Here is a 16,910-nt window from a genome sequence, read left to right on the forward strand (position 1 = left end):
GAAATATGTGAAATATCTATTTTTATGCACTGAATGAGACCTTAAGAGCTTCAAGCAAGAGAGTGAACATACTGTCACAGATATAGAAATATAGCTGGGAGGTGAGTCACGCTTCAGAAGTAGGGAGAGAGAAAAGAGGAAAAAAAGGGAAATGGAAGGTTATAGACAAAGAACTCAAAAGGGATCCATGGTGTGAGAAGGAAAGGAGAAGAAAAAATAAGGGAGTTGACAGAAATTGAGTGCTGGAGAGAAAACATTGTTATGGAAGCCAAATCATAAACCACTGATTGCCCTTGTGCCAGATTCACAGATGCAACCGGTTGGCGAAGCTCTGTGGCACATTTATCACTCCCATATTGAAATATTTATCAAACAAATGTTTAGAAAAACTGTTCCAGCACATAAATGTCTTCCCTGACTAAGACATGACAAATATTAGACAATAAACCATAATGCCTAATAACTTGATGTTTAAAGACAACGCTAATTAGGTTTATGCCACAGATTTAAATAAATTTGAAGAGCCAACTGGCACACAAGCAGAAGGAACAGTACAACACATTGTCACTCCCAACTCATCACATACGGATGCTTGGTCAGGGCCCCTTGGCGTCACTTTTTAAAGCTCTGGGTTATGACTGAATGAAGTGCCACAGTTATTAACGGCAGTGGAGTCACCAGGGGGTGGTTGGAGTGGATGGAGGGCGTACAAAGCGCACAACAAAATCGCATTGGATAAGGTTAGTGAAAGATTGTTGTCATGGTTATGTGTTGGCACTCAAAGCACTTGGTTAAGGTTAGGTACAGACTGCGGTGTGGTTTAATACAGAGAAAATGTACACGTTAACAGACAGGCTGCAGCCTGCTTGACTCATGCGCTACTGCAGTAGAGAATAATGGAATAATAGTAATAAAATAATAATAATAGGGGTACCCAGTGCGTTAAAAAGTGATGCCAAAGTGCATGTGAGAACATGGGAGTGAGACACTGCCCTGAACTGTAACCTCCTTTGTGCATTCAATAATCTTTCTTATGCATTCATATGGAGAAGACTTAGTACATGAAAACAAGAAAGCCTTTTTTGAACTATGTGAATGGCGACAGATAGGTGCTTGAAACGCAGGCGGTTCTCAAACAGACTCTGACATGGTTTTCTTGAAAAGCCATTTTTCTCTGCCTAATTGGTTCTCAAGGTGAAATTCTAATTCTGTTACCTGCATTGTTCTTATTGTGTGATGCACTACTGAGGACAATACGGTCTTGGCCAAGAGTATCTCCGTCTCTACTTTCAGTTTGTGTGTGGCTTCTGTTGCTGAACCGCTTGACTATTGGAAGCTTTCTTAAATGTAGTAACAGGATAATGGGAGATTGGTCTTCATTTTCATCTTTCAAGGTTTAGACTAAAATGTTTTATATTTCAAAAATACCTTGCAGCTAGGTGGTGGCCTCCACATCCTCCTATCCCAGTGTGCCTATTTTAAACACTTCACAATGCAAACAAGGACTGCTGGGAATGTCAGTCTGTCAGTGAGTTGGTAGGTCCACCACCACTGGTCCCCTGACCTTTCCAGTAGCGCCACCAGCAGGTTGACTTTGAGTGAAATTACATTTGGCGCACATTTTCATGTCCCCCTCAGGATGAGTTAATAATTGACTTTTCATCTTGTGCCATCATCGTCCAGATTTTAGTTTGTGAAATAATTTGGTTTATGACATAATACCTTCAGCATGATGACATATCCCTAAACTAAGATAGTACACATGGTAAATATTATATGTGCACAACATCAATGTTTTAATGTTACCATTATGAACACGTTAGCAATCTACTGTTAGAATTTAGCTGAATGCACTGCTGTAAGTACATCCCCACAGAGATGCTAGCGTGTCTATAGACCCGTTGTCTTGTTAGAATGGAAATCACTGATATTGTTTCAATAGATTCTTTACCAGACTAATTAATATATGTGACTAGTGCTTAATAAAGCAAATGATTAACAGCAGATGAGGTACTGTAAGCGAAAAATCTGATGTTGTTGGGGCTTTTGTCCTGGATTACACTGTCATGTCAAACATGGTTGAAAGGTTTCACTGCATCTAAAGAAGTAAAGCAACACATTCAAGCAGATACCCCAAATGTAACTGCCCTGCACGTATTAATACAGAAGAATCATGTTTATACCCAAGAGAAATTGAGAAAGGTCTGCAGCCCAACCTCTTATTACATTTTTTTGTTTTGTTTTTCTTTTACATATTGTGTACACCACTTTGATCCATCAATTAATTGAACTGAAAAATTGTGTTACACTGTTTCACTGAGAGCAGCTGTTGACCTCTGGATTAGGCCACAGGTGTGTAAAAAAACCAAAACGAAAAACAAAAACAACAGCAAAATCACTGCCACTGAACTTGCGGGGGCTGACATGATGTTAGGTACAGTTTGAGGTGAAGTCTGGGTCTGGAAGCCAACTACATGATTCATTTGTCTATGGTTGACCAGATGGGTTACATGCCAGCACCAGCAGATGGTAAGGATGACTGACTGCACTGTCTCTGGTCATTAACATGGACATTTTCAGCCACACACACAAACACACACACGTGCCAAAAACATCCTTGTTTTGCTATACTTGTGGGGACCTGATATTGACATAATGCATTCCTTAGCCACTAACCATCACAATTCTAACCTGAACTCTAAAGTCATGTCTTAATCCTCAATTGGCCATTTACACGTGTGGGAACCAGCATCTTTGTCCCCACAAAGCTTTCAGACTCCTCAAGTATACTGGGCTCACATTAATTACCTGCATGTACACACAGTGTGAGGTATAATATCACAGCATAATAGTGACATTTAGGATCTCAGGCCTGATATAGCACTTATTAAACAGTTTTCCGGATTAATAATAATAATTTAACTTTTTCACTTGCTACTTATTTTGCTACATACTTCAGGTGAAAAGTTGTTTTTCATCAAAGGACTAAGAATAGCTTCATCTAACAGAAGAAACAGCAGCACATGTCATGGAAGGCAATGCCTTTGACTTGCCCCTCAGGGCATGTTTCAGATATCACTGTTCAAAACACTTGAACCTAGATATGTAGCCTAGTTCTGCAACATGTTGAACTATCTCACATCACATATATATATTTCTTCCTCGCTCATTTTAAAATTTCCATTGAGACCTGTATTGCATCTCATTTGTGTGTAATTGAGCCATCAGTGGCATGTAATCTCATGGTCTCTGTACAGTATATTCACAGTAAATGTAGCATTTGATCTTAAGGTAATTAGTTTATGTCTGCCATCTGAGACCTGCGAAGCCTTTCAATCTCACTTTGTAATTAATTTGCTTGCCACACATTTTTAGCACTAAACCTTCAGAGCTAAGAGTTACACTCAGTTGTCATTTTATTTGGAATACCTAACTAAAACGAATGCAGTCCAATACAACAGTCGTGCAGTAAATCCTCCCTTCATGAAGGTCATAATGTTCAGTGTTTGTCAAAGCAGTTTTAGAGAGAGAGACAGACAAATGAAAATGAAAGATTAGGAGTAAACACAAATAGATTGCTGATTATAGACCCTCCAGGAAAAGACTGAACTCACCAGACCCTCAATGGTAGAATGACATCAGTTACAAAGACATTATATGTGGGCATATGAACAGCGACAAATGGATAAAAACCCATTCATTTGTTTTGAACTATTATAGGTGACCCTTGGAAGGTCCCGTTCATGGTCAGTCACGAGACCAAGCAGGTCTCATAGCAGGTGCATTACATTATAACAATAGAATATATGCTGCTTTGCTTCATATGCTGTCATTTATTTTCATTCCCTTCTATTAAAATGTCCAAACCCTTTTAACATCTATAAATGAGACTAATTCCTCTCTGTCTGCCTGTGACTGTATGGGCTGCCACTAAAGCAGCCATGGAAATGGGCTTCATCAATGCTGGCACATGTACACACACACACACACACACACACACACACACACACACACACACAAACACACGCACACGCACACAGACACACATACGTATACACACGTACACACACAAACACCCACACAGACAGTTGCACTCTTACATACATACTTGCTCTTGTACCGACCATAAAAAGAGAGACAGTAATACACAAACAGGAGCATGCACGTCCACATACACACAGACACATAAGTACCTCCTTACTAAAACTTTCCCTGACTGACTAAGACATTAGTCATTTGCCTATGAAAACCCATTATATGGCAGCCGATCATCATTGCTCTTACTGAGACAGAGCTCCATACGAAGTATGAGAAGCATCAATCATGCACGGAGTACTTATTCACGTGTGAAATTTTTAATATATGTTTAATATGCTTTAATGGGCAAATTTATAATGTATGCTCCATGTTCCAGTGTCTTGGCCTGCACTATGGCAAACATACTTCAAAGTCATCTTTATTTTAAAGTTAGTTTGTTAATTTGGTCACTCAATATAAAAGAGTCTCACACAAAGCAGATAATAGAGTAAGACAAAGAGAATATGGCTCCTCCCAAGTGACAGAATGATCCATCTTTAGTAATTGTGCCTGCCATACTGCGACACGATAGACCCACACACACAAACAGATGTGATGTCATGGGTCATTAAATCATGGTTTGTTTGTATGTTGGCAGCTCTGTGATGAAGGGACGTTAGTGAGAGTGGCACCAGATTGTTGATGAGGGGACAGTAATGAGTGTGACACCAGTGAGGAGAAAGGGCATGGTTTCTGTCATGTTCTGCACTTCCTGCCTCAACAGATGAATGGACGGACAGACTGAGGGTGAAAATTATAGTAGATGAGAGATGTATAAACATTCCTTTGTCTTTTTAAATCCAGCTCTTTCTCTCTCTAAAACATGCAGAACGCACATATCTACACTCACAGTCCACTGAGATTGCAGAGCTCCACTCTATTATTCCCTTTAGTATGAAAAATGAGCAGTCGATAGATAATATATAAAGCATTATCATCATAATGATCATGCCTTGCGCTAAAGATGAAATCCATGTTTGCTTTTCCTTTCCACAGGATATTACTTTCCACAAAACCTCTCTGGTACTTTGTTACATCACACAGACTCAGATACCGACATTACTTCTGCTCTATGACATTTTAATCTATTTTTTCTTAGGAGATAAAAATAAATAAAGACAGAGGATGGAAAAGGCAGGGGAAATCTCAAAAGACAAAACCATTTAATTGAGGAATTCATACTGTTCTGTTCTGAATATGTTAATGGATGATGCATTTGGGAAGTCAAAATCAGACTGAGGCTGCTTTCATACCTGTAGTTTGCTTCATTTGTTCTGGACTATAAATAAAATAACGTATGTTGCCTTTTACCGTTGTTCTAGTCTGTTTATGTTCAGGTCACAATCAGGAGGGATGAGTGAAAAGACTCATAGCTAGCCTGAGGCAATCTGTGAGCAAACAAAGCAGCTTCTTGGCTCCTGGCGGCTACCAGGGTGCCTCCAAACAGATTGTACTTTTGGTTGCAGAAAGGCTTTATCTGACATGGGTCAATTAATACCAATAGCACACAGCAGACAAAAGTCAAGGTACAGTAACCTGTACGAGTGGATCTCGGGGAGAAAAAGTTATAAAATGTCTTCTTTTCTGGAGAATAGAGCTGCGTGGTGATGTATCCTGACATGTCAGTGTCAGGTATTTTGATGTGCATTGCATACCGCCAGGGTGCTAACCTTTAATCCAGCCCTGCAACTACTGATTGGCCCCTTGTAAGTCGAGCTGTTGCTTATGGTTGTGTGGTTTTACATCATTAGGATAAAGTTCCCAATCTCCATTTGGCTTTTACGAGTTTGCCTGAAAGCCCACTCAAATTCAGAATGAGAAATGTTTCATTTAGCCAAGTAAAACAGATGCATCAGGAATGTGATGCAGTTAATCCGTGCCAACCTGACAGAAACATGATACACACTGCAGGACTGACACACTGCAGATAGATTCAGGACAAAGTGAACAGATCGGGCTCATGGGTTGTGTGGAAAGAGAGGCGGTCAATATGATAGAGCTTCAGAATCCGTGTGTCTTACAGTTGACCCAATGTCCCACAGAGAGCAGTGTGCCAACAATGATTAGAGGAATAGACGGGGAGAGAAACAGCAGGGATTAAACTGCCACTTAGTGTATGCATGTGTATTTGTGTTTCTGCAGTATCTGCTATCTGCTGTTTGCCAGAGAAACAACCAGAACTACAGGGACTGGATGGAAGAGAATAAAAGGATGAGAGGATGAGTGTTTAGATGGAAATACTCTAACTAGAGTTCAGATACTGCTTTACGCACTGTTTTATCTGGCCACACATGCATACATTAGCACAAATGCTTATGCCTACACAAACAAGAACACACATGTCTAAGTGCACAAAAACATACACAAAGTTATTTTCCACAACAGAACAGTCAAGATAAGGCAACTGTTTCTCTGAATGATCGCCTCAATGTGAATATTCTAAATGTGTTATTTTTACACAGGCCTCAAGTGCAACTCCAGAATAACAATGTGCTTCATTGTACTCTGCTACGCATCAAGTCTTTTCTCTTGTTCTCTCTCACGATAGTTTTTAATTAAGACCCCATCCAAACCACCAACAGAACATTCTTACGTTCAAAGTTTTTTACTTTCTAAAAAGTTTATTTAACGATGTCTGACAGTATTGTACAGACATACCGATAACGCTTCATTTCCACTTGGATTAGAGAAGAAGAAAGGCAACATTTTCTTCCACATGTGGAGAGTGAAGATAATTAAGACAAAAGTACTCTCTCTCACTCTCTCTTTTTTTAGATGCTGCTGCTATTTTAGACACCTGTACAAGTTGTCGATACTGGGTGCCATTTTTTTGCCATCTTTCTTTATTGATTTTACACCAGTATTGTGAACAAAAAAGGGTGTCAGACTGAAATGGTCCCTGACTTGACAGACAAGACATATAAACAATCAGAACATGAACCAGCTCTCACTTCCATCAACCCCTGCACAACAGTCCTTTTGAAATATGATGGTTGTTTAAGTTACCACTTCTTTAATTTAAGATAAAAGTAGCCTATAGGCTACTGTGTGACTACACCACAGTGACACTTATTAGTTTGCTTTTTGGTATTATAGTAAACTCCACAATTTTAATTATTGTCAACACCTCATTGATCTATAGAATTACTTTTGTCCCGTTTCCATCACCCTTAAAGAAATGTAGTGGGTGGGTTTGATTGTGGGTTTGCCAATGCTTAGATGTGTGTAAGCTGAGCAGCACCTATTGATAAATATTGCAGTTGTGGTTCAACCATGGCAGAGATGGGGCATTTTTACTGCAGGCTGGGATGGCTTTTGTGCTACAGTACTTGAAAATCTTTACAGAATGTGCCAGAAAACATCTAGATATCCATGACTGGCTGATCCCACACTGTTGAAATGAGCAACAGTAGACCATATATACTTGACTGCAGTCAGAGGCTTCCCAACTAACGGTTACAGAGATGTAGACAAACAAAGAGAGTGACAATCATCATATCATTAACCATTTTGTGTATCTTCTTGCTTGAAATGAAAATGTTTTAATGAGTAAATAGCATCCAAGTTCTCTGTTTTACTGCCTTTGCAGCTGCAGTGAATTGCACACCATGCAGCTGTCACTTAAAATGGCCAATTCAAGTAGTAATTTAAATGTAAGTGTATAAATGTAGCCAGCTATCATTTTAAGATGCCTCGCACTTTGCCCACCAGTATTACAAAATCCTTTCACTTTCCCTCTATTACATTTGTGAATGCATCAATAGTAATGGAGACCACTGACATTTACTTGGTTTTTATGAGTAATTTTCATTTGGTACAGAAAATGCATTATGAAAGGTTGAGTCAAGCAGACTGTCAGGAGATTAAGGAGAAACAGGAGCCTCACAACTTTTGGTAGGGCACAGGGCATTGTCCAAAACCCTGAAAATGATGTCCTACATTATCTTGCGGACTTTCAAACAAGATGATGTATCTTTTGAAACCCAGTACCTCTTATGCTCTTAAGAAGAAATTTATTCTTAAAACCAACTTATGTACTTTTTACGAAGATTCTGACATTCACCAATATTTTCTTATTTGGATTTGTTCTCAGGTAGGAACAGAATCTACGCACACTCAAAAGTACTTTCATGCACATTTGAGTGCTCACATGTTTGAGCAAAATAACTGGTTATTGCGTTTTCTTCTGTTCTACAGTTATATAATATTATATTATTTAAGTAACAATTATATTTTTGTCATGTATAATATTTTAAAAAAAAAACTTTCGTTATTTTACAAAGAATTATGGTCGTTTGAAATAAATGAACACTGCATTAACACTTAACCGCTTGTTTCTGGCTCTCTTCCTGTAGCAATACCTCCACAGAACTACTAAAGTTCCTTTTTCGTTTTGATTCTGGTGCTCTATCTTTAGATTTTTGTTTTGGCATTTTCTCAACTTTCCCTTGTGACTTCTGTCTGTGTTTCCACACGATCCTTCAGTCTCAGGCCCTTTTAAGGGCATTTTCAGGTGTTTACATATGCTAATTAGGGCCAACTGGCACACACTTTCAATGTACAAGGAGATTGGCATTCATCAATTTAAGAAGACAGGTGCACACAATTCTGCAGTTTAAGAACACGTTCATGAATCTGACTTAGAGTTTTCTTAAGAACTTTCTTCAGAATAACTTAAGAAAGAATTTAAGAAAATACTTACGATATTGGTGAATGAGGCCCAATGTTCCTGACTGGCATGCCAATCATAGGTTATTGAGAATGCAATAGTCCCACTGCTAATTTATTCAGTTTTAATTGAATTTTGGAAACACTCCAGTCAGGTTTTAGGGCTGCTTCCCTGCATAGCAGACAACCCTTCTGCAGGTCACAAATGACTTTCTTGGAACAAAAGATTTAGTTTCAGCAATGTGTTGGCATTTCAGAAACACTACAATGGTTGAACAGGCATCTTAGCAAACATATCACAAACAATATCCTTGAAGTGGACTCTTTATCAATCACCCACAAAGAAAATCTTCACAACACAGAGTAAAGAATGAACAACAAAACAACAGAGTTCTTCCTTCAGAGTTCAGCTTTTCCAATATTCCTAAAATGATTAACACTGGGCTAGGTTCTATCTCCAGCCCCAGTATCTTTGATAATAATCTAAATATCAGTACATTAAAAGTGTCCTTATTTTGATGAAAATTAAGTTTAAGGTCGAAATTAATGCAAGAAATCACAAGGTGTGTCCTCCTCATTGCTCCCGTAGCTTCTTGTCTCTCTATAAATTCTTCCACATGGTTAAATTATAATATCATGTCTACCTTTCACATGGAATCCAAAAGTCTGCTCAAGTACCATTGACCGCTTGTCCAGGAATTTCCTACAACTAAACCTCAAATTAAAAAAGTCCTTTAGCTCTCCCCGATTGTTCAAAAGCTACACACAATGTCAACTGGAGAATTTTAATAAGGGCCATGATAAAGAGACTGGAGGTGTTCTCTTGATTCAACCTTTGATGAGCCCTTCACAAAGGTTATGCAGTCATGCCTCTACAACAAGCTGCGAATTATTTTGAAAATGAAACCTATCCTCTCAGTAGCTGACTTGGGGAAGGTCATTAATGAGCACATTTCCTCTTAATAACCTGCAGTCCTCCTGCCTCACTCAAAGGTCCTTTTATACCTGCAGCTAATCCGAAATTCTCAAACCAGTTTCCATCCTCTTGTGCAGACTCCCTTTAAAGTTTGAACTTCTTTTTAAGATCTTGCTGGTAACTCTGAAGCACAGTGTGATTTAGCTCCTGTGTGCATTACTGACCTTTTAACTTCTTTTGAATCAGAGCACAACTTGATATCCGTGTGTAGAACTGTGCTGTCTGTTCCGCACTCTGGACTCACGGGGACCAAGTCTCCATAAGGTTCCAATATTGTAGATGATCTTAAATGAGCTAAATGAGTTCAGTTCAATGTATACAAAATGTCTTTATACTAAATCCCCCAAATTTATATTATTAACAGCATAGAGCACATTCTAATCAAAAACAATACTTACACTAAAACTACTTATTGTATGTCACTGACTGTATGAGGGCTGTAATTAATAACTATTTTCTGTATCAATTACTATACAGATTATTTTCTCAATTAACTGACTAAGCATTTGGTCTATAAAATGTGAGAAAATTGTGAAAATTCCCATCAGAGTTTCCTCTCAGTAACATCTTCAAATTGATTTTTTTTGGTCTGATAAACTGATTTATATTCAAATCCTCACAGTGGAGAAGCTGGTACCATCCATCCATTCGCTATACTGCTTATCCTTTGAGGGTCGCTGGGTTGGGTGAGTGGCAGGGTACACACTGGTCAGTTTGCCAGTCTATCACAGGGCTGACATTTAGAGACAAACAACCATGCACAGTCACACCTACGGGTAATTTAGAGTTTCCAATTAACCTGCACGTCTGTGACTGTGGCAGGAAGCTGGAGTGCCCAGAGGAAACACACGCAAGCACGAGGAGAACATTTAAATTCCACACACAAAGCATGAACAAACCAAGGTTTGAACCCCGAACCTTCTTGCTGTGAGGCAACAGTGCAACCAACAACCAGAGGAACCAACAAATTTAAGATTTTTTCTTAAAGAAGTGATTGATTAATGAGTTGATCTATAGAAAATGAATTGGCAACAGTTTTGATAATTGATTAATCCCCTATCCTCCCATCATTAACCTTGTGGCTCACACACACCTCAAATATCAACAATCATCTTCACAAGTGTGAATTCTGATTCTGGAGGTCAATGTGGTTACATTACATTTGCCAAGCTGCCCATTAATCAAAGTAATATAAAGAGCTGCAACTTCATAGTACAGAACATATTTATCCATGGCATAACACTTACTATCTCCCTGGCAACGGAGTGGTCCAACAGTCAGCTTGGCCAAAGATCCCGGTCTGTTAGTGTCACCTACGGCAATCTGGCTGACTGGTAAGTGTTCCTTATATATCAGCAGTCCAGAATCTTCTCTCCTGTGAGATGGTTTGAAAGAAACATACAGACAGAGGGGAAAAGAGAATGCTGTTTAGTCTCTTCACTTTGTTTTTTTTCATCTGTAATTTCTGCATAAAAAAACTGAATGAAGCAGATTCATGTTAAAAATCTTTCTCCAGTGCTGATCAGTGGACATAGGATGTCTTGGAGGGGCTGCGAGCCGAGCTGCTGCAAACCTTTGCTTAGCTCGACTAAAATCCTTCAACCGGTTAAAATATATACTAGTCAATTTTGACTGCTTTGTGCAGACAACCACAACGCTGATGCACATGTTTCGGGGATATGACACCATTTACAGGCGACCAAATGAAACAGACCGTTTCCATGATTAAAACCACAGATTTCTCGTGAGTTTGAAAATTGCTGGAAACATTTGGGATAATGTAAGTACACCACTCAACAAAGTATATATTTCTAGTTGTTTTTAGACATTTTAATGCAGAAAAGTTACATGGCCCATTAAACCTTTAAATCAATGTATGGATGAGAACAAGTGTGAACCAATAAAATGTATCTATCAATCAAAAATTATATCAATATAAGCATACATAAATAAAATAATTCTTTACTTTATCTTGCTAGAACATTAACAAGTCCACTGACAACATCACAACAGACAAGAGCAGGAATATTAAATATTTAAATTCCAGCTTTCAAAGTGGTAATGAGTTTGAGTTTGACATGTTTTAAATTATTCACAGAACTATTTGATTTTAATTATTTGTCATTCAATACAATTTGGAAATGAACGGTGAGAGAACTCATTAGTGGCTGTGTGTATGTATGTGTGCATGAGTGAGCATGTGTGCAAGCATATGTGTGTCATGAATGTGTGTTTGTGTGTGCGTGCATGTGTGTGTTTTCCATGTGCTGCCAAAAATAAGGGTAATGAGTGGAAATAGAGTTATATGGGTGATATTTCGAAAACTCGCTCAGCCAAACAATGAGACATTAATGCATACATTATTAATGGAGAGAACCAGGCAGAGTAAGACTTATTTGTAATCTCATCAGTTTTAGAGATGAGGCAGGAGCCATGAAAGCGAATGAAATCTCTCCTTCTTGCTAACACACAGTAATTACTCACATACAGTTTGCACGCACACATGCACACACCCACAGACAATGATGCAGATGGTTTAATGAGAATATCCATCAGCTAGCTTAAAGAGCAGTAAAACACAAACTGGTTCTGGAGGCAAACTTCCCTTTTAAATAAACGCATCATTGACAGTGGCATTCATCATTCAACCCCCTCAGCATTTGAAGTAAGACACATCATCAGACTGTCCAGCTAAGGCAGATCCTGAGCTTGTAGATCAATGCACACATTAGCAATAGCAGTGGTGACCATTTCAGTTTCAGCACAGTGAAACTGTGTGTGTCAACTGTCATGGGTAAGACATTTCACTTTTAAGTTCAGTTGACATAGCAATGCAATCATCTTGATTTCAGGCAAGATGTTCTGTTGTGCAGTAAAGCCCCTTGAGGGAAATTTGTAAGTTGAGATATTTGGTTATATAATTAAAACTTTAAAACCTAAATGAAATGTAACAGGCATCGTGACCTTTACAATTTAATTTTAAATTGAGAATATCTTACAAACAGCTGCATGTCTGAATGACTACTTATTCAATATTGTGAAAGTAAAACAGAAGTTCCTCTGATCAGGTGAGAAAATCCGTGGGTGCAGTTCTCAGTGATTCTAACACAACAATATATTGCTGATTTCAGTCATATGTAGATGAAAGCAGCCTTTCATTTATAGCCAGCAAGAGTCAAGTTTATCAACGACAGAAATAAAACACAACTTTTGTGAGCAAGTTTGATCAACTGTAGCTAATTAACTAATTAAATAGTGTTAACTTTGTGAAATGGTTGAAAACTCAGTCTGACTGGCTTAATACGCTCTTGAATGCGATATACAGGATATCATGCAAAGGTCAAGGCTATGATGACATCTTACAGGCAAAAAGTCTGCTTTCCCACCAGTTGATGACTTACATAGAAGACATGGATATAAAGCAGTGGTGTTGTTCTTGCAGGGAAGAAATAGCCAAGTATGGTATATATAAAAACAACAGACTGCTATTTTATTCTAACATAATCCTGTCGGAGCGCTTAACTTACTAAAGAATAACATTCAGTACCTGGATAAGCAATACAGAAGTTAGATTTATGCATTATAGTTTGTATTTTCAAACAGTATGTTCCAGTTTTAGAAGAGAAAAGGCTTTGAGGATGAAGACTAACCAGTGTGTTTGACAAACTTAACACTATCTCACTTAATGAGTTTTGCTGTAAAAACCCACGTTAGCCCTAACTGTTATTTCTGGTCTGAGAATGCTACACATTAGACATTGGACATTTTTTTAATGTAATCTGTAATCCCTCACAATAATGTGGCAATAGTTCATTAATGATATGTTAACTCTTGACTTGGATGTACCACTAGCCTCCTACTAGCAACCTAGTTAAAGAGATATGCACACTATTCCACCCGTTCCTTACACTTTCATCCTTCTTTCTGGGGTTTGGAAAGGATAAAAAGGCACATGCTAAGTTTAGCAAACTGTCAATTTTCAGACACTATTTCTTTAAGCATGATTTTTAAACAGTATATGTGCTATAGAACCTCTGATAAACCAAAAAGTATTGTGGCATTATTGATGGAACAAAACTGAGTTAAGATGGATACAGCTGGATACTAGAAGGAGCATTAAGCCAAATGCACAGCAGATTGACATGAATAAATAGATGTGCTGACTTAGCTCTATGAACGTCCCTATGTAACCCGCTATGCTCCAATGCAGTGGGTGGACTTGGTGTGACTGAAAACCTTTTACTGCCATCTGTTTCTGCAGACTTTAGTGCAAAACTAAAACTGTGAAGAAGTTAATCAATACATACACACAAGTTGTTTGTGCCCCTGCTGAATGTGTACATGACAGACAGACTTACAATTGTGCGAGGTCGGCGTCGCAGTTGCAGTCGTATTTGGGGTCAGTGCAGTTCCTGTCGATGCCACAAGCACATTTCTGGATGCCAGGTCCCGAGCCGCCCCAGTAAAAGTGCTTCTCGCTGCCCCGGCCCACCCACCACGTGTAGGGGGTCCCATCTGGGGACCAAACAGAGACAGACACAAACAAAAAACTTGTAAGTTCCGTTCAAGAAAGACAACAATCATGACCCTACTGTTTTTTTTGTGTCCCTCACAGAAATGTACAGCAAAAACACAAACACAAACAGTTGCGCTGCAAAACAGTCCAAGCTCCTTCCCATTACAAGTGATTAATCGTTCAGTCATTGACTGTTTGAGGTTTTTGTCACATTAATGTGATTTATATTGACAACTAGCAGCTGCATGTTAAATGAAATTCATTTGCACAACTTGTTTAATGTACCTGGATGGTAAATGCCTTTGAGACAGGCAGGCACACTTAGTCACAGATCATACCTGTAATTTTAGTGATCTACTAAAAACAGCTTCAGCACTGCATGTGCATTTAACTTTGGTATCATTATGTGTGAATGTCAGTGTGAATGTCACACCTCCGAGCACATTTGTTGACACACAAAAACCTGTTTATGTGTGTGTGTGTGTGTGTTTCAATGAATGGATAAAAGGTGAAGGATCGCCGTTTTTCAATAAGAAATGTAATATTGTTTTCTTTGCCTTGGATAACCTATTCTGGCATGGGACAGTAACTAGGCAGAGAGACGGGTGTAAATATCTTGGTGGCTGGCAATATATCACAATAACAGCAAGAGAGAGTGAAACAATATTACGTTTCCCTCCTTATTCTCAGAATATAAGCTGCATTGTCAATATCACTTTGTCAAATTCCATCAGAGACAATGAAATCTCCTGAGCCATATTTTTTTACACGAGAGGATTGAAGCAGACTTTAGATGCAGCACAATTGCACTGAGGTGTGATACTGTATTATTATACTTTTGATCTACTGAACTGGGACTAAACTCCAGGAGGAAGCTACAGATGTGCCTGTGTGTGTGTGTGTGTGTGTGTGTGTGTGTGTGTGTGAGTGCTTGGCCTTAGTGACCTGTGGGTTTATTGTCCTCATAAAGAGAATTAGCCTCATCTCTCTTCAGGCCACTGTTCAGACAAGCCATTGTCAATAGGATTAACACTGTCTCCTCAAGAGACTTCACAGCCCTCCCCCTCTGTGTGTACATGTATGTGTGTATGTCTGTGTGTTTGTGTTTATGTTGTTGTACTTCTGTACAAGTGCGAACCAAGTTTCAGTTTAAGACCTTCACAGTTAGGTCAGTAAGGTCCCCAACCACAGCCAACCTAGCTAAGCCCCCAGCCTACCAAAACGCCATCCATGTTGTCCCCAACCCAATTAGTGAGTTGCATGCCATCGTCCTTGAAGCTGCTCTGCGACCACTTTGAGCAACTCCACTCGCTTGCCATTCACTTGGCAAGTGGGGATAATTATGTGTAGTTATGTTCCTTCTTGCCCTGATAACACGAGCAAAACAACACCCCATAATGAGAGAGAATATTTCTGCATCAATCATCTCAAAACTCACAATCCTCTTTCTACTGCAAACAAAAGACAGCGTATGCGCCGCCGTTTGCCTGCTCTAGGCCCAAGCTCCATAGATGGAAAACATGCATAAGATAAAATAAATAATGGACTGTCTTACGTTAAGAAAACGCTTCAAACATGGACACATCAATGTGGTCAGACTTGTAAGTCAGTGTGGTCAGATTTATACTGAAAAGACAAGAGTCTCCATGTCTGAGTTAAAGTGACAAGCAACCAAGTAGACAAAAACATACAGCGTAACAGTGAGTGAATGCCCCTGAAGCCCTAATTTTCACTTTCAGCTTGGTCTCTCACTAATCCTGCCATGTTATAACAAAAAAATAATCAAAATGAATCCTTTTCACAAGTTGTTTTTCAGGATGAGTAATCAAAGAAGAAAGAGGGGAGGAGAGGAGAGAACGGGGGAAGGAGAGGAGGGCATCAGGTGGAATGGGAGCTACGTATTGTGCCAGTTAAAGTCTCCTGTGTGATTTGGTTAAAGCTCTGCCAAAACAAACAACCGAGGAGAGGAGGAGTGGAGAGAGTGAGGATGATGGTGGAGGGGGAGATGAGAGAACGACAGCATGGATGGATGGAGATGTGAGGAAGGAGAGATAGAATCATATTGGCAGAGAGTTCATATGGAGAGGGCACTGCCAAGATGAGGCTCAGGAGCACGGCTGTGTGTGTGTGTGTGTGTGTGTGTGAATGTATGTTTGCGTGTCTGAGAAGGACCGTGTGTGTGTGATTGTGTATTTTTTCCCTGGAATATGTATATAAAATATAATAATTTTATAATATTCTATTATTTCATATTTATTCAGCTTCTGTTCCATTTCATGCCATCATCTGCCAGTTTGTAGTATGTGCACAGCTACCATGTCATGTTACGTATTATCATTTTTTAACCATATTCAGGATATAATAGAGAGCATAACCTTTTTCTACATATCTCTGTATGATTCTAACATTATCAGGTCACTGTTCACTGTTAAATGTTATAATAACATCAGAATTATTCCTTAAACCTCAAAGGACAAAGAAATAAAAACTCCAAGCTAAACTGTCTTGTCTCTTTAAAATCTTATTCTTTACAGTACATCCATCCTCACTCCTTCCTTTCTCTCTCGCAGCCAAATTCCCAGCAAACATGCAAAATGTCCACAGGAGAGGAGAAAACAGACATGGCAGATTGATAAGGCCGGGGGTTGTGTTCCTCTTCTGTCCTCAGGGACA

The 16,910-nt window shown here is 39.0% G+C and overlaps 1 protein-coding gene across 1 annotated transcript in view; it reads right to left on the reverse strand.

Annotated features, from left to right (window-relative positions):
• Positions 1-16,910, reverse strand: part of cntnap2a (contactin associated protein 2a) — a 339,851-nt gene that overhangs the window by 47,953 nt on the left and 274,988 nt on the right. The window contains exons 16-17 of the mRNA XM_023416970.1: positions 14,080-14,236; positions 10,969-11,096 (exon numbers count right to left, since the gene is read on the reverse strand). Of these exons, the coding sequence (XP_023272738.1) occupies positions 10,969-11,096; positions 14,080-14,236 (285 nt within the window). The remainder of the gene's footprint in view (positions 1-10,968; positions 11,097-14,079; positions 14,237-16,910) is intronic.

This window comes from Seriola lalandi, unplaced genomic scaffold (assembly GCF_002814215.2).
Source record: "Seriola lalandi dorsalis isolate HSWRI2012SDOR001 ecotype SW California unplaced genomic scaffold, Sedor1 jcf7180002054570, whole genome shotgun sequence".
Lineage (NCBI taxonomy): Eukaryota > Metazoa > Chordata > Actinopteri > Carangiformes > Carangidae > Seriola > Seriola lalandi.